The 19,005-nt window shown below is 38.0% G+C and overlaps 1 protein-coding gene across 2 annotated transcripts in view; it reads right to left on the reverse strand.

The window, feature by feature from the left end:
* The window catches only part of UNC13C (unc-13 homolog C), a 590,366-nt gene that overhangs the window by 127,615 nt on the left and 443,746 nt on the right, over positions 1-19,005 (reverse strand). For both annotated transcript variants that reach the window (XR_009007737.1, XM_007194906.2), the window contains one exon: positions 1,909-2,035. Coding sequence is in view for 1 of the 2 variants with exons in the window: in XM_007194906.2 (XP_007194968.2) it covers positions 1,909-2,035 (127 nt within the window). In the remaining variant the exon portion in view is untranslated. The remainder of the gene's footprint in view (positions 1-1,908; positions 2,036-19,005) is intronic.

Consider the following 19,005-nt stretch of genomic DNA (forward strand, 5'->3'; position numbering starts at 1 on the left):
CCCCAGCATTGTGAGACTGCTGAAGTCTCTGCTTGGTTTTTAATCTCTTAGTGCCTGCTTTCTACTTGTTTATTTCTGCCTTACTCTCCACACATGGGCAGATTAAGAATCAGAGAATACCTCAAGGAGAAACTGCATGCAACATGCTATACTTACTTCTCTGTAGTTCCCTTTATTCTAGGATGTTGGTCCCACAAGACAAAGCAGCCTTCAGAGTCTTGAACACCAATGTTTGTTTCTCTAGCCCAGGGAGATCACTATAAACTCGGGGTTACTGTTTTCTATTTGACCACCATGACTTATATGGCAAATTGGTAAATGCGTGTAGATGGAGAGGACTGGAGAGAAACTGCAGCACATACAGGGTTCACCTCAATGCAATTCTTTTCTCAGGGACCATAGCTTCTCAATCCCTGGTTGCCTCAATTGCTGTCTGATACTGTTTAATTTTATTTTGCTTTTATAGTTGGTCTTCAGTGAGCATGTTAGTCTGATTTAAGTTAGTGTAGTTTAGTTAGTCTACACAGAGCCAGAAGCAGAATTCTCTTGGCAAATAGCTCCCTTTTTCATTTCCCTATTCCCAGTCAATGATACTACCAACGCTTAGGCACATGTACTCCATGTTTAACTCTTCCTTCTTTCTTTTATCCTCATGTGTCTTTAGTTGACAAATTCTGTAAATTCTATCTTTGAAATTTCTCTCCCATACATCTTCATCCTTTACATTTTTACTACAATCACTCTATTATGTGTATAAAATTTTTACTTCTCCCAGTATACAATTCTATCTTATAAGCTTCTATGAGAAAAGTTAAATAAATGGGCAGTTCTAATCTCATCACTACATTACTCACTAACTTCTAAATCCCTTCCCTACCTCCCTCCATTCTCTACCTTTTCCAACCCCCACAATGCCTAATGAAAGTGGTAAAAGCTTCACAGTATTTATATAATCTAGTTCAAAACCACATTTCCTACATTAATTTCTACTAATTTTGTAAAGATACCCTGTACTCCACTGAAATGAAACTATTTCCCATGGACCACAGCCCATGTATTCCTTCCTCCATAATTATGCTCATAACTTTCCTTTCGTTTTCTTGCCATAGCCAGAACAACATTTCAAAGTCTGTATCAAATGCTACCCCATTCATAAATACTGTGTAGAGTCATTGAAATGGGGTAATATCTCTCTTCTGTGAGACCCCATTGCACTTTGCTCATATTACTTGAATTAGTAATTATCTCAATTTGCCTTGCTTTAGCAGGATTTTTGTTCTTACATTATCTCCTTGAGTATAAGCTCCTTTCAAGGTGAGGCCTTTATTTTATTCACTATTGTCCTACAATACTTGGCATAGTGCCTAGAATTTGGAAGCCCTCCCTCAACAGAATAAAACAGAATTCTGACAAATATAAAATGCAGAGTATTATAAATCTGTGTGATTACAGTTGTATCTGATAGATTCATGTTTCTGAAAATGTTACCTGTTTAATAATGACTTCTATTTTAGAAATATAAATATCTAAGACATTTTTAGGTTTGAAATAAAGAGTAATTTGGATTATATAGATCAATACACAAGCACCCCTCATTTTCCCAACAAAATTTGAGTTCAAGCACTTTTACAAGAAATAATTTCATCATGTGAGCCATTGTGTATTATGTATTATGTATTTCTTTCTCTTTGAGTTGAATATCCAAGTAAGTCATACTTGAAAAATGCAACACAATTCAATTAAATATGGTTCCCAAAAGTATGCAAATCATTTAATGTTAATTTTATGACAGAAATGTCAGCATTCAAATGAAGATTATGTGAAGAGATTTTACGGCTGCATAATTCAGGTTTAATTTTACAGGACTATGAATTGAGAATAAACTTGGAGGTGAAAATCACTACTTACAAGGAATATTCAGGAACGGCATCCTTGAAGGCAGGAAGTTCTCGCACATATTCATTATAAAACCATTTCACTTTGAAATGCAAATTCATATAATCTGTGCTCTTGCATAACCGCTGCTTTTCATGTTCTGTAACGGATAAAGTCAAATATTTAATAAAGTTTGGTTTGCCAACAATGCTGTGTTCCAATCTACTTTTATTATTCGCATTTCAAAAAGGAAAAAAATAACATATCTGAGGTTAAAGCAAATTGAATTGCTAAAGACAGACCTGAAAGTTTACAAAATGCAAAAATCATCTGTTAGGTCCTATGTAGAATAGCTCAGGCAGTAATGAGAAATGACTTAAATGCTCTAATGTGCCTTCCTGAAAAAGGTGAGAATTCTGGTGAGTTAAAGAGTGATAATGTATCACCATTTTTCTATTTATCTGCAAGCTTTCACATTTTGAGTACTTTTAGCATGATGCAAAGTGCCAGAAAGAATGAAAACTTGTAAGCATGAATAAAACATGAATCAAACTAGGAGGCATAATCCCTGATTAATACTGGAGATGTGAATGAGTAGACTGCATTTTTGGCCTGGATATTTAATACTTAGAGAATTAAGGAGAAGAAATATATTTAACTTCTAAGCCAGCTGATTTCTTCTTCACCTTTTAAGTTCAGCAAAAATTATTTTGTACGCTGTGATATTTTTTGACATTTATTTAGCAGGATTTTCTTTTTTTAAAATTTTTATTGGAGTATAGTTGATTTACAATGTTGTGTTAGCTTCAGGTGTACAGCAAAATGAATCAGATATATATATATATATATATATATATATATATATATATATATATATCCACTCTTTTAGATTCTTTTCCCATATAGCAGGATTTTCTAATATGCGACTTTTTCTCTCTCTCTTGCTCAAAAAGTATAGCTTAAAACTGTTACTTTGATCTGAACATATAGTACTGGGGAACAGAGACAAAAATAATGTTACTGAACACATTTATCTCTGCTCAATATTAATATGTTGGCCAATTCTGGCTCTAAGTATAGACACAACCAAACCCCAAATATCCCTAACTATATGTAGGTTGAAAGTGTCCTCTGAGAAGTTCTGGTTGAGGTCTGTGAATCTCCTTCAAGCTAAGGGCTTTAATTTATAATAGGAACGCCCTTTACTTAATATTCCAGGCTGAAAACACTAACTGAAGCAATTAGATTGTTATAAGGTAACTGAGGTCATCCCTGCTTTTCAAAACCTGACTATAAAGAGACTTAAATCCCAATAATAAACACAAGAGGTAACACAACCCCAAATCGAACATTTTCAAATTATCTAAGCAATGATTAATTCAAGACACTTTTTTTTTTTTTTTTTTAAATTTTATAGCTACTTTATTTATTTCTTTCTTTTATTTTTGGCTGTGTTGGGTCTTCAGTTCTTGCGAGGGCTTTCTCTAGTTACGGCAAGTGGGGGCCACTCTTCATCGCGGTGCATGGACCGCTCTTCATCGCGGTGCGCGGGCCTCTCACTATCGCGGCCCCTCCCGTTGCGGGGCACAGGCTCCAGACGCGCAGGCTCAGTAGTTGTGGCTCACAGGCCCAGCTGCTCCGTGGCATGTGGGATCTTCCCAGACCAGGGCTCGAACCCGTGTCCCCTGCATTAGCAGGCAGATTCTCAACCACTGCGCCACCAGGGAAGCCCCTAATTCAAGACACTTTGTAGAACCAAGAAAGAGGCAGAGACAGAGAGAAAACACATCTATACACAGAAATAAGAGTAATATACTAGTACCTATAGACCAAACACCCAGACAAAATTATGAACTAGGTGACTGGCAGCCGCTGTGCAAGGATGGGCCTGGCAACCAACCAGACTGGGAGCCAGCCATGCCTACCAGACTGCCCCCAGTAGTCTACCCTCCACAACAGAAGGATCCACACACATAGGGGCACCCCTAGAGCATACAGCTCTGGTGACCAGTGGGGAGTGGGCTGCTGAGACCCATAGGACATCTCCTACAAAAGGCCACTTCTCCAAGGTCAGGAAACATAATCAACCTACCAGATACATAGAAATAAAAACAGCAAATTAGACAAAATGTGGTGACAGAGAAACATGGTCCAAACAAAGGAACAAGATAAAACCCCAGAAAAAGAATTAAGTGAAATGGAGATAGGCAGTCTATCTGAGAAAGAGTTCAAGGTAATGATTGTAAAGATGATCAAAGAACTCAAGAGAAGAATGGAAGAACAGAGTTATTAGTATGTAAATATTATCATTATTACTATGATTTATGTCATAGAATGTTCTACCTATGTTTTCTTCTAGTTTTATGCTTTCCAGTCTTACATTTAGGTCTTTAATCCAGAAGTTAAAATAGTTTAACAGAGATGAAGAATACAATAACTAAATGAAAAATACACTGCTAGGACTCGACAGTAGGTTAAATGATACAGAGGAAAGGATCAGTGAGTTGGAAGATAGAGCAGTGGAAATCACCAAAGCTGAACAGAAAAAAGAAAAAAAGAAATAAAAGAAATGAGGAAAGTTTAATAAATCTCTGGAATAACATCAAATATTCTAAGACTCACATTACAGAGGTCCCAGAAGGAGAAGAGAGAGAAAGGGGCAGAGAACATATGTGAAGATATAATAGCTGAAAACTTCCCTAACCTAGAAAATGAAGCAGACCTCAAAGTGCAGGAAACACAGAGAGTCCCAAACAGTATCTACCCAAAGAGGACCACCCCAAGACACATTGTAATTAAAATGGCAAAAATTGAATATAAGAGAGGATATTAAAAGCAGCAAGGGAAAAGAAACCAGGGAACTCCCATAAGGCTATCAGCTGACTTTTAAGCAGAAACTAAAGTGATGACAGAGAAAAAACTACAACCAAGGATACTCTATCAGGCAAGGCTTTCATTTAGATTTGATGGAGAAGTCAAAAGTTTAACAGGCAAGCAAAAGCTAAAAGAGTTCAGCACCACCAAACCAGCTGTACAAGAAATGTTAAAGGGACTTCTATAAGTGAAAAAGAAAAGGCCACAACAAAAAACACGAAAATTACAGAAAGAAAAATCTCCTCGGTAAAGGCAAGTATCCAGTAAAGGTAGTAAATCAACCATGTACAAAGCTAGTAGGAAGGTTAAAAAACAAAAGTAGTAAAATCATCTATATCCACAATAATCAGTAAAGGGAAAACTAGACAGCTACATGTAAAAGAATGAAATTAGAACATTTTCTCACACTATATATAAAAATAAACTCAAGATGGATTAAAGACCTAAATGTAAGACTGGAAAGCATAAAACTAGAAGAAAACATAGGTAGAATATTCTATGACATAAATCATAGTAATAATTTTTTTGGATCTGTCTTGCAGCCAAAGGAAACAAAAGCAAAAATTTAAAAATGAGACCTGATTAAACTTAAAAGCTTTTGCACAGCAAAGGAAACCATCAACAAAAATGCTAAAACCTACTGAATGGGAGAAAATATTTGCAAATTGTATGACTGATAAGGGGTTAATATCCAAAATATATAAACAACTCATACAACTCAACATCAAAAAACCCCCAAACAATTTGATTTAAAAAATTGGGCAGAAGACGTGAATAGACAGTTTTCCAAAGAAGACAGACATGGTAACAGGCACAGGAAAAGATGCTCAACATCATTAATCATAAGATAAATGCAAATCAAAACCACGATGATGTATCACCTCACACCTGTAAAAAGGGCTATGTTCAAAAAGGTCATAAATAACAAATGTTGTCAAGGATGTGGAGTAAAGGGAAACCTAGTACATTGTTTGTGGTAATGTAAATTGGTGCAGCTACTGTGGAAACAGAATGGAGTTTCCTCAAAAAACTACAAATCAAACTACCATATGATCCAGCAATTCCACTCCTGGGTATACATTCAAAGAAAATGAAAACAGTAATTTGAAAAGATACATGCAGACCAGTGTTCACAACAGCATTATTTACAATTGCCAAGATATGCCAACAACCTAAGTGCTCATCAACAGATGAATGGATAACAAAGATGTGGTGTATACACACACACACACACACACACACACACAATGGAATATTACTCAACCATAAAAAGAATGAAATCTTGTCATTTGCAAGAACACGGACCTGGAACATATTACGCTTAGGGAAATAAGTCTGAAGGAGAAAGACAAATACCATATGTTATCACTTATAGGTGAAATTTAAACAATAAAACAAATGAATGAATACAACAAAGAAGCAACAGACTCACAGGAAGAGCAAACTAGTGGTTAAGATGGTGAGATGGAAGGTGGAGGGGCAAGATGGGGTAGGGGATTAAGAAGTACAAACTACTATATATAAAATTAATAAGCCACAGGATGTATTATATAGCACAGGGAATATAGCCAATATTTTATAAAAACTATAAATGGAATATAATCTATACAAATTTTGAATCACTATGTTGTACACCTGAGACTAATATAATACTGTAAATCAACTATATCTCAATTTAAAAAAAAGAGTGCATATAAACTGATATTGGATAGAAAACATGTAACCTCAGAGAAGAAAAAAAAGGCTGAAAAGAAATTTTTAAAAGTTCAAAGATATGCTTAAATATTTTAAAACAGGAAATAATTAAAGACAACAGACATCATGTGACTTCGGAAATGTATTATTTGGTGCCACTGTAAATAGAACACAAAATATGTGAAATATTTTATTATAATGGCATAATTAGTCATTTTGCTGAAATAAAGGTGAAAATATACATTTCTGAAAGAAAAATATAATTTATGACTTATTTGTATCTTCACTGGAAAACACAAACATTGCCTCTTAGGACACCAAAATATGCATATTGATAATTCAATTGCTATCTTTGATATTTTGCCAACTTTCAGCATATTAAAAAATAACTGGTCCAAATTTTTTTATTGTATCAATATGAAAGTAAGTTTATTTTTTTTTCTTTTTTTAAAAATTTTTTTTAATTTTATTTTTGGCTGCGTTGGGTCTTCATTGCTGCATGCAGGCTTTCTCTAGTTGTGGCGAGTGGGGGCTACTCTTCATTGTGGTGCGCGGGCTTCTCATTGCAGTGGCTTCTCTTGTTGCAGGGCATGGCCTCTAGGCACGCAGACTCAGTAGTTGTGGCTCTCGGGTTCTAGAGTGCAGGCTCAGTAGTTGTGGTGCACAGGCTTAGCTGCTCCACGGCATGTGGGATCTTCCCAGAACAGGGCTCGAACCCGTGTCCCCTACATTGGCAGGAGGATTCTTAACCACTGCACCACCAGGGAAGGCCGAAAGTAAGTTGACTTTTTGAGGTAAGACGATAGAACACATTTCATTTAAAAGTTTATTAGCTTGATTTAGAAATGATAAATATTTAGGTCTATGCTATGTGGACCTCCATTTATGCTCTTGTCTTTGCAAGTGTTAGAGGTGAGAGCCTGGAAATGTATTACCTCTTCTAAGAGTTTTTGCACATTATCAGAATCCTGAGGGAAGGGTAACCCAGTTCCATCTAATAACAAAAATGTTTACTGAGTGTGTAGCTTGTGCCAGGTCACATGGGAGGCACTAGAGAGATAAAGATGAAGGACCCATATGCACAGAGCTTAGGGAAGAAGGGTGACATGTAACAGGGAATTTAATATAGTATGGCAAGTGCCGTGATTTGATATGTACAGGAGGATGTGGTCTCTTGGAGGAGATGAATTTAGCCCAATTTTACGTTTTAGGTGAACAATTAAATACAGAAATTATTTGCTGTTAGTGGTTCAGTGCACAAAGAGGAATTTGAGCCAGATGATACGTATTATATAAAACAAAACTTCATATAAGAAATGCTATTTAATATAGATGTGTCTCCTTTGCAAAATTTTATAACTATGGTTCCAATTAAGGCTTTGGGTTTTTTCCTCTTTCTACTCATGTTCTGGTAGCAAGTTTGGGTGAACCCTATGTTGTATCATAAAAGGAAAAGGTTTGCCAATCTCTGCCCCTTACAATGAAGTCGCCTCTGTACTTTGGAGAGTAGGTAAAAGCAGCTGTGGGCAGTCCCCAGTCAGATTTCTAGACAAGACCTGCAGTTTATTTGCTTAACCATTTACACTTCACTTCTCCATAAATGCAGCAGTCTTGCCTTCTTCCCTATTTGGACACTCTGCTCAGAGCTTACAGCCCTCCCCAAACCCACTCTCCTGGACTCTGCAAGGTCTCTGCCCTCCTACATTCCCCTCATTCCTGCTGTTCCCACATTTCCAGGAAAGGAACACTTCTATTTGTCTAATGTCTGTAGCCACACTGTATGTAGGCCCCCCAACTCTTCTTCCCCACCTACCACGTCCCTCCTACTGAGGATAAACACAAGAAAGGAGAGAAGAAGGAGACCAATTATCTTTTAAAAAGATGAAAACTTGTTTTGCTCTAGTCTGGAGACCATCTTTTCTACTTCCTAAGAATGTATGTGATATGATAACTCAAATTATCAGGGTTTTAGTAACCCCCTCTGCTAAAAAACAAACAAAAAACAAACCTTATAAGAATTACTAATAGTTTTCTCCTTAAAGAATTCCTTTTGAGGGGAAGACCTTCAAGATGGCGGAAGAGTAAGACGTGGAGATCACCTTCCTCCTGACAAATACATCAGAAATACATCTACATGTGGAACAACTCCTACAGAACACCTACTGAATGCTGGCCAAAGACTTCAGACTTCCCAAAAGGCAAGAAACTCCCCACGTACCTGGGTAGGGCAAAAGAAAAAAGAAAACACAGAGACAAAAGAATAGGGACAGTACCTGAATCTCTGGGAGGGAGCTGTGAAGGAGGAAAGGTTTCCACACACTAGAAAGCCCCTTTGTGGGCAGAGTTGTGGGTGGTGGGAGGGAAGCTTCGGAGCCACGGGGGAGAGCGCAGCCACAGGGGTGTGGAGGGCAAAGTGGAGAGATTCCTGCATGGAGGAGCGGTGCCGAGCAGCACTCACCAGCCCCAGAGGCTTCTCTGCTCATCCGCCGGGGCGGGTGGGAGCTGGGAGCTGAGGCTCAGGCTTCTTCGGAGGTCAGATCCCAGGGAGAGGACTGGGGTTGGCTGCGTGAACACAGCCTGAAGGGGGCTAGTGCATCACAGCTAGCCAGGAGGGAATCCGGGAAAAAGTCTGGACCTGCCTAAGAGGCAAGAGGCCATTGTTTCAGGGTGCAGGAGGAGGGGGGATTCAGGGCACCGCCTAAACGAGCTCCAGAGACAGGTGTGAGCGGCGGCTATCAGCACAGACACCAGAGATGGGCATGAGACGCTAAGGCTGCTGCTGCAGCCACCAAGAAGCCTGTGTGCGAGCACAGGTCACTCTCCACACCTCCCCTCCCAGGAGTCTGTGCAGCCTGCCACTGCCAGGGTCCCGTGATCCAAGGACAACTTCCCCGGGGAGAACAGATAGCATGCCTCAGGCTGTTGCAACTTCACGCCGGCCTCTGTCATGGCAGTCTCTCTCCGCATACCATACCTCTCCCTCCCCCCGGCACCACCCCCCACCCTGGCCTGAGTGAGCCAGCGCCCCCTAATCAGCTGCTACTTTAAATCTGTCCTGTCTGAGCAAAGCACAGATGCCCTCAGGCAACCTACACCCAGAGGCGGGGCCAAATCCAAAACAGAACCCCAGGAGCAGTGCAAACAAAGAAGAGAAAGGGAAATTTCTCCCAGCAGCCTCAGGCACAGTGGATTAAATCTCCAAAATCAACTTGATATACCCTGCATCTTGGAATACCTGAATACACAACAAATCATCCCAAAATTGAGGTGGTGGACTTTGGAAGCAATGATATGTATATATACTTTTTCTTTTTCTCTTTTTGTGAGTGTGTATGTGTATGCTTCTTTCTGAGATTTTGTCTGTATAGCTTTGCTTTTACCATTTGGCTTAGGGTTCTGTCGGTTTTGTTTTGTTTTTTATTATAGTTTTTAGCACTTGTTATCATTGGTGGATTTGTTTTTTGGTTTGGTTGCTCTCTTCTGTCTTCCTTTTTTTCTGTTTTTATTACTTTTTAATTTTTAATAATTATTTTTTATTTTAATAAATTTACTTTATTTCATTTTCTTTTTTTCTTTCTTTTTTTCTCCCTTTTCATCTGAGCCGTGTGGCTGACAGGGTCTTGGAGCTCAGGCTGGGTGTCAGGACACATGCCTCTGAGGTGGGAGAGGCAAGTTCAGGACACTGGTCCACTAGAGACCTCCTGGCTCCATGTAATATCAAATGGTAAAAGCTCTCCCAGAGATCTCCATCTCAATGCTAAGACCCAGATCCACTCAACGACCAGCAAGCTACAGTGGTGGACACCATATGCCAAACAACTAGCAAGACAGGAACACAACCCCACCCATTAGCAGAGAGGCTGCCTAAAATCATAATAAGGTCACAGACACCCCAAGACAGACCACCGGACACAGACCTGCCCACCAGAAAGACAAGATCCAGCCTCATTCACCAGAACACAGGCACCAGTCTTCTCAATCAGGAAGCCTACACAACCCACTGAAACAACCTTAGGTACTGGGGGCAGACACCAAAAAGAACGGGAACTACGAACCTGCAGCCTGTGAAAAGGAGACCCCAAACACAGTAAGTTAAGCAAAATGAGAAGACAGAGAAACACACAGCAGATGAAGGAGCAAAGTAAAAACCCACCAGACCAAACAAATGAAGAGGAAATAGGCAGTCTGTCTGAAAAAGAATTCAGAGCAATGATAGTAAACATGATCCAAATCTTGGAAATAGAATGGAGGAAATTCAAAAAACGTTTAACAAGAACTTAGGAGAACTAAAGAGCAAACAAAAAAGATAAACAACACAATAAATGAAATGAAAAATTCTCTAGAAGGAATCAATAGCAGAATAACAGGCAGAAGAGCAGATAAGTGACCTGAAAGACAGAAGAGAGGAAATAACTACTGCAGAGCAGAATAAAGAAAAAAGAATGAAAAGAATTGAGGACAGTCTTAAAGACTTCCGGGACAACGTTAAAAGCAGGAACATCAGAATTATAGGGGTCCCAGAGGAAGAAGAGAGAAAGAAAGGGACTGAGAAAATATTTGAAGAGATTATAGTTGAAAACTTCCCTAATACGGGAAAGGAAATAGTCAATCAAGTCCAGGAAGTGCAGAGAGTCCCATAAAGGATAAATCCAAGGAGAAACACACCAAGACACATATTAAACAAACTATCAAAAATTAAGTAGAAAGAAAAAATATTAAAAGCAGCAAGGGAAAAACAACAAACAACGTACAAGAGAATCTCCATAAGGTTAACAGCTGATCTTTCAGCAGAAACTCCGCAAGCCAGAAAGGAGTGGCAGGACATATTTAAAGTGATGAAAGGGAAAAACCTACAACCAAGATTACTCTACCCAGCAAGGATCTCATTCAGATTTGATGGAGAAATTAGAACCTTTACAGACAAGCAAATGCTAAGACAATTCAGCACCACCAAACCAGCTTTACAACAAATGCTAAAGGAACTTCTCTAGGCAGGAAATACAAGAGAAGGAAATGACCTACAATAACAAACCCAAAACAATTAAGGAAATGGAAATAGGAACATACATATTGATAATTACCTTAAATGTAAATGGATTAAATGCTAAAACCCAAAGACATAGACTGGCTGAATGGATACAAAAACAATATCCATATATATGCAGTCTAAAGACACACACTTCAGACCTAGGGACACATACAGACTGAAAGTGAGGGGGTGGAAAAAGATATTCTATGCAAATGGAAATCAGAAGAAAGCTGGACTAGCAATTCTCATATCAGACAAAATAGACTTTAAAATAAAGACTATCAGAAGAGACAAAGAAGGACACTACATAATGATCAAGGGAGCAATCCAAGAAGAAGATATAACAATTGTAAATATTTATGCACACCACATAGGAGCACCTCAATACATAAGGCAAATGCTAACAGCCATAAAAGGGGAAATTGACATAACAGAATCACAGTAGGGGATTTTAACACCCCACTTTCACCAATGGACAGATAATGCAAAATGAAAATAAAAAAGGAAACACAAGCTTTAAATGATACATTAAACAAGATGGACTTAATTTATAAGACATTCTATTCAAAAACAACAGAATATGGGCTTCCCTGGTGGCGCAGTGGTTAAGAATCCGCCTGCCAATGCAGGGGACACGGGTGCGAGCCCTGGTCCAGGAAGATCCAACATGCCGTAGAGCAACTAAGCCTGTGCACCACAACTACTGAAGCCTGCGTACCTAAAGTCTGTGCTCTGCAATAAGAGAAGCCACCACAATGAGAAGCCTGTGCATCACAATGAAGAGTAGCCCCCACTAGCTGCAACAAGAGAAAGCCTGTGTGCAGCAATGAAGACCCAACACAGCCAAAAAAAACAAAAACAAAAACAAAAAACAAACAAAACAACAGAACACACTTACTTCTCAAGTGCTCATGGAACATTCTCCAGGACAGATCATATCTTGGGTCACAAATCAAGCCTTGGTAAATTTAAGAAAACTGAAATCGTATCAAGTATCTTTTCTGGCCACAACGCTATGAGAATAGATATCAATTACAGGAAAAAATCTGTAAAAAATACAAACACATGGAGGCTAAACAATACACTACTGAATAACAAAGAGATCACTGAAGAAATCAAAAAGGAAATCAAAAAATACCTAGAAACAAACGACAATGAAAATACGAAGACTGAAAGCCTATGGGATGTAGCAAAAGCAGTTCTAAGAGGGAAGTTTATAGCAATACAATCCTACCTCAAGAAATAAGAAACATCTCAAATAAACAACCTAATCTTACACCTAAACCAAGTAGAGAAAGAAGAACAGAAAAACCCCAAAGTTAGCAGAAGGAAAGAAATTACAAAGATCAGAGAAGAAATAAATGAGAAAGAAATAAAGGAAACAATAGCAAAGATCAATAAAACTAAAAGCTGGTTCTTTGAGAAGATAAACAAAATTGATAAACCACTAGCCAGACACAGAATTAGAAATGAAAGAGGAGAAGTAACAACTGACACTGCAGAAACGCAAAGGATCATGAGAGATTACTACAAGCAACTAATGCCAATAAAATGGACAACCTGGAAAAAATGGATAAATTCTTAGAAAAGTACAACCTTCTGAGACTGAACCAGGAAGAAATAGAAAATTTAAACAGGCCAATCACAAGCACTGAAATTGAGACTGTTATTAAAACTCTTCCAACAAACAAAAGCCCAGGACCAGATGGCTTCACAGGCGAATTCTATCAAACATTTAGAGAACAGCTAACACATATCCTTCTCAAACTCTTCTAAAATATAGCAGAGGGAGGAACACTCCCAAACTCATTCTACGAGGCCACCATCACCCTAATACCAAAACCAGAAAAATATGTCACACAGAAAGAAAACTGCCGGCCAATATCACTGATGAGTATAGATGCAAAAATCCTCAACAAAATACTACCAAACAGAATCCAACAGCACATTAAAAGGATCATATACCGTGATCAAGTGGGGTTTATCCCAGGAATGCACGGATTCTTCAATATACGCAAATCAGTCAATGTGATATACTATATTAACAAACTGAAGGATAAAAACTGTATGATCATCTCAATATGTTCAGAAAAAGCTTTTGACAAAATTCAACACCCATTTATGATAAAAACCCTCCAGAAAGGAGGCATAGAGGGAACTTACCTCAACATAATAAAGGCCGTATATGACAAACCCACAGCCAAGATCGTCCTCAAAGGTGAAAAATGGAAACCAGACAGGAACAAGACAAGGTTGCCCACTCTCACCACTATTATTAAACATAGTTCTGGAAGTTTTATTCACAGCAATCAGAGAAGAAAAAGAAATAAAAGGAATTCAAATTGGAAAAGAAGAGGTAAAACTGTCACTGTTTGCAGATGACATGATACTATACATAGAAAATACTAAAGACTCTACCAGAAAACTACTAGAGCTAATCAATGAATTTGGTAAAGCAGCAGGAAACAAAATTAATGCACACAAATCTCTTGCATTCCTATACACTAATGATGAAAAATCTGAAAGACAAATTAAGGAAACACTCCCCTTTACCATTGCAAGAAAAAGAATAAAATACCTAGGAATAAACCTACCTAAGGAGACAAAAGACCTGTATGTAGAAAACTATAAGACACTGATGAAAGAAATGAAAGATGATACAAACAGATGGAGAGATATACCATGTCCCTGGATTGGAAGGATCAACACTGCGAAAATGACTATACAACCCAAAGCCATTTATAGATTGAATGCAATACTGTTCAAATTACCAATGGCATTTTTCACAGAACTAGACCAAAAAATTTTACAGTTTGTATGGAAACACAAAAGACCCCGAATAGCCAAAGCAATCTTGAGAAAGAAAAACGGAGCTGGAAGAATCAGCCTCCTGGACTTCAGACTATACTACAAAGCTACAGTAATCAAGACAGTATGGTACTGGCACAAAAACAGAAATATAGATCAATGGAACAGGATAGAAAGCCCAGAGATAAGCCCATGCACATATGGTCAGCTTATCTTTGATAAAGGAGGCAAGAATATACAATGGAGAAAAGACAGCCTCTTCAATAAGTGGTGCTGAAAAAACTGGAGAGCTACATGTAAAAGAATGGAATTAGAACACTTCCTAACAGCGTACACGAAAATAAACTCAAAATGGATTAAAGACCTAAATGTAAGGCCAGAGAGTATAAAATTCTTAGAGGAAAACAGAGGCAGAACACTCTATGACATAAATCACAGCAAGATCCTTTTTGACCCACCTCCTAGAGAAATGGAAATAAAAACAAAAATAAACAAATAGGACCTAATGAAACTTAAAAGCTTTTGCACAGCAGAGGAAACCATAAACAAGACGAAAAGACAGCCCTCAGAATGGGAGAAAATATTTGCAAAACAGGAAACTGACAAAGGATTAATGTCCAAATTTACAAGCAGCTTATGCAGCTCAATATCAAAAAACAGACAACCCAATCCAAAAATGGGTAGAAGACTTAAATAGACATTTCTCCAGAGAAGATGTACAGATTGCCAACAAACAGATGAAAGGATGCTCAACATCACTAATCATTAGAGAAATGCAAATCAATACTACAATGAGGTATCCTCTCACACCAGTCAGAATGGCCATCATCAAAAAATCTACAAAAAGTAAACGATGGAGAGGGTGTGGAGAAAAGGGAACCCTCTTGCCCTGTTGGTGGGAATGTCAATTGATACAGCCACTATGGAGATCAGTATGGAGGTTCCTTGAAAAACTAAAAATAGAACTACCATACAACCCAGCAATCCCACTACTGGGCATATACCCTGAGAAAACCATAATTCAAAAAGAGTCATGCACCACAATGTTCACTGCATCTCTACTTACAATAGCCAGGACATGGAAGCACCCTAAGTGTCCATCGACAGAGGAATGGATAAAGAAGATGTGGCACATATATACAATAGAATATTACTCAGCCATAAAAAGAAACGAAATTGAGTTATTTGTAGTGAGGTGGATGGACCTCAAATCTGTCATACAGAGTGAAGTAAGTCAGAAAGAGAAAAACAGATTCCGTATGCTAACACATATATATGGAATGTAAAAAAAAAAAAAAAAAAAAGTCATGAAGAACCTAAGGGCAGGACAGGAATAAACATGCAGATGTAGAGAATGGACTTGAGGACATGGGGAGGGGGAAGTGTAAGCTGGGACGAAGTGAGAGAGTTGCATGAGCTTATTTACAGTACCAAATGTAAAACAGCTTGTGGGAAGCAGCCGTATAGCACAGGGAGATCAGCTCAGTGTTTTGTGACCACCTAGAGGGGTGGGATAGAGAGGGTGGGAGAGAGAGACGCAAGAGGGAGGAGATATGGTGATATATGTATATGTATAGCTGATTCACTCTGTTATAAAGCAGAAACTAATACACCATTGTAAAGCAATTATACTCCAATAAAGATGTTAAAAAAAAAAAGAATTGCTTTCACAGTCATAGGAATTAGTTTCTATTCTTTTACGTTGCATGTCTCTTGTGCACCATCAGCTAATATTTACAGTTCTGTGGACAGGAACGAGAGACCAGTACCAACTGTTGTCACATTTTGCCAATTCAACCAGAGTAATTGACATCTTTGCATACACTATGCACTTCAGCTGACATAGCAAGAGGTTTTCAGCTTACTGAGTTAGTTTGTGAGGTAGGTTTGATCTGAAGAAAAATGCAATTGATAATGGAAATGGTACCCGCCTATATAATAAGGTGTACCTGTTTTGTCCTTAAGTAGAAAATATTAAGTAGATTTTAACTTTTTTCAGCAGTGACTTGTGGTGATCATCAAGAACCTCAGTATCTGTGGCAAGTTTAACTAATTAGATGGTTATCGCACTAAGTCCTTTTCCTCCCAGGCATACAACCAGACTACATTTCCCAACCTTCCTTGCAATAGGTTGGCCTATGACTGACTTGTGGGTCAAAGTAATATATGCTATTTTCAGCCTTGCCCTAAAACACCTCCTGTGAAATCTGCTGTGCTTGCCTTTCCCTCATTTGTGGCCAGATGCAGAAGATCCAGCCAAGTATTCCAAGGTTCTAGGGTATCACAGAGCCGCTAGAGGGTTGAAATCTGGGTCCTTGAGCCACTTCTCAGAGGAGAGCCACCCAATCAGAAATACCTTCTTTGATTTGTACCGGTAAGAAATAAATAAGCTGGCAATGTGTTAAATCATTTGTTATGGAGTTTGGCTACGTGGGGTTATGTTCTGTTGCATCACACAAAGGTTTCTGAAAGGTTAAGATGTGCTTATTAATTAACCTCCAAACTATTTTGCTTTCTAATTTCTTGTTTCACACACACACACACCCACACACACACCCCCCCCACACATATGTAGTCAGGCTGTCCCCTTGCTTTATGGAACTGTATCAATGTAAGAACCTTTAGCAGACCCCACTGTGAATTGATCCACCATCACGTAGGAAATCAGTGAATCAGACTTCTTAAGAACTTAAGAAGTTTCATGTTAAGAAAATAGTATATAGGCTCTGAGAGAGGAATTATCATAGAAGTAATACATTTTGCAGGGAGACTAATATTACAGTTAATCTTCCTGTCAGCCTCGTTTCATACTTGTAGTCTCTCAGCTATATGCTGAGTAGTTATCACCACTTGGATGATTTTATATAAAGTGAGCTGTTATTTTCCAAAATCTATATGCCTGTTTTCCTCATGTCTTCATGTATTCCTCCCATAATGTGTAACGATATATTATAAGGAGATATTTCAAATAAACTATAATTATATCTTAACTACCACATGCCAAATATTGATTTAAGATATTATAATATCAAATTCAAAGATATACTTCAAATTATCTTTAATTCTCCCAAAGTATCTTCTGCTTAGTTGTAGACCAGTCACAAAACTGCATTTATCTCATATGACGTGAACAACCAAATTTATTTAGACATCAGTTCGCCTACATCTTTAATTCTGGCAACAAATATTTAACTTGCTCATTACATTTACAAGATAAAACATTTAATTAATTTTCTGAACTGCAGTATAATTTTCTACAAAATTTAATATTTGATGAAAGAAAACACTCAGAATGGGAGAAAATATTTGCAAATGAATCCTGACAAAGGATTAATTTCTAAAATATACAAGCAGCTCATGCAGCTCAATATCAAAAAAACAAACAACCCAATCAAAAATGGGCAGAAGACCTAAATAGACATTTCTCCAAAGAAGATATACAGATGGCCAACAAACACATGAAAGGATGCTGAACATCACTAAGCATTAGAGAAATGCAAATCAATACTACAATGAGGTATCACCTCACACCAGTCAAAATTGCCATCATCAAAAAACCTACAAAAAATAAATGTTGGAGAGGGTGTGGAGAAAAGGGAACCCTTTTGCACTGTTGGTGGGAATGTAAATTGATACAGCCACTATGGAGATCAGTATGGAGGTTCCTTAAAAAACTAAAAATAGAATTACCATATGACCCAGCAATCCCACTACTGGGCATATACCCTGAGAAAACCATAATTCAAAAAGAGTCATGCACCACAATGTTCGTTGCAGCACTATTTACAATAGCCAGGACATGGAAGCAACCTAAATGTCCATCAACAGATAAATGGATAAAAAGATGTGGCACATATATACAATGGAATATTACTCAGCCATAAAAAGGAACAAAACTGAGTTATTTGTAATGAGATGAATGGACCTAGAGACTGTCATACAGAGTGAAGTAAATCAGAAAGAGAAAAACAAATACCGTATGCTAATGCACATATATGGAATCTAAAAAAACGGTAATGATGAACCTAGTGGTAGGGCAGGAATAAAGATGCAGACATAGGGAACAGACTTGAGGACATGGGTTGAAGGGGAAGCTGGGACGAAGTGATAGAGTATCATTGACATATATACACTACCAAATGTAAAACAGATGGCTGGTGGGAAGCTGCTGCATAGCATAGGGAGATCAGCTCAATGCTTTGTGATGACCTAGAGGGGTGGGATAGGGAGTGTAGAAGGGAGATGCAAGAGGGAGGGGATATGGGGATATATATATACATATAGCTGATTCACTTTGTTGTACAGCAGAAACTAATGCATCATTGTAAAGCAATTATACTCCAATAAAGATATTAAAAAATTAATCTTTGAATTTCAATGAGAAGAATATTTTACTAACAGAATAAAAATGCTTCATTAAAATTGTACAAGGAAAAAGCTTGGCAACTTAGAAGACTATACCTATTTGCCTTTAGATGGTGTTTACCAGCATTTACTTTAAAATAATATATCTTCTTCTGAAAGTTAGTGTATGCATGGGATTTTATGGACAATTATGTATCGATTTACAGGATAGGGGTGACATACACTCAATCCATCCTCATGCCAAAAGCACATTTGCTGCCATCAATCATCACAGTGTCACTTTCCAGTTCTTAATCTATGACATCATTTTATTGTATAAACGCTCTGTGTTGTCCTAGAGTTGGTAGTTCAATTCTGTA

The sequence above is a fragment of the Balaenoptera acutorostrata genome, chromosome 3, assembly GCF_949987535.1.
Source record: "Balaenoptera acutorostrata chromosome 3, mBalAcu1.1, whole genome shotgun sequence".
Lineage (NCBI taxonomy): Eukaryota > Metazoa > Chordata > Mammalia > Artiodactyla > Balaenopteridae > Balaenoptera > Balaenoptera acutorostrata.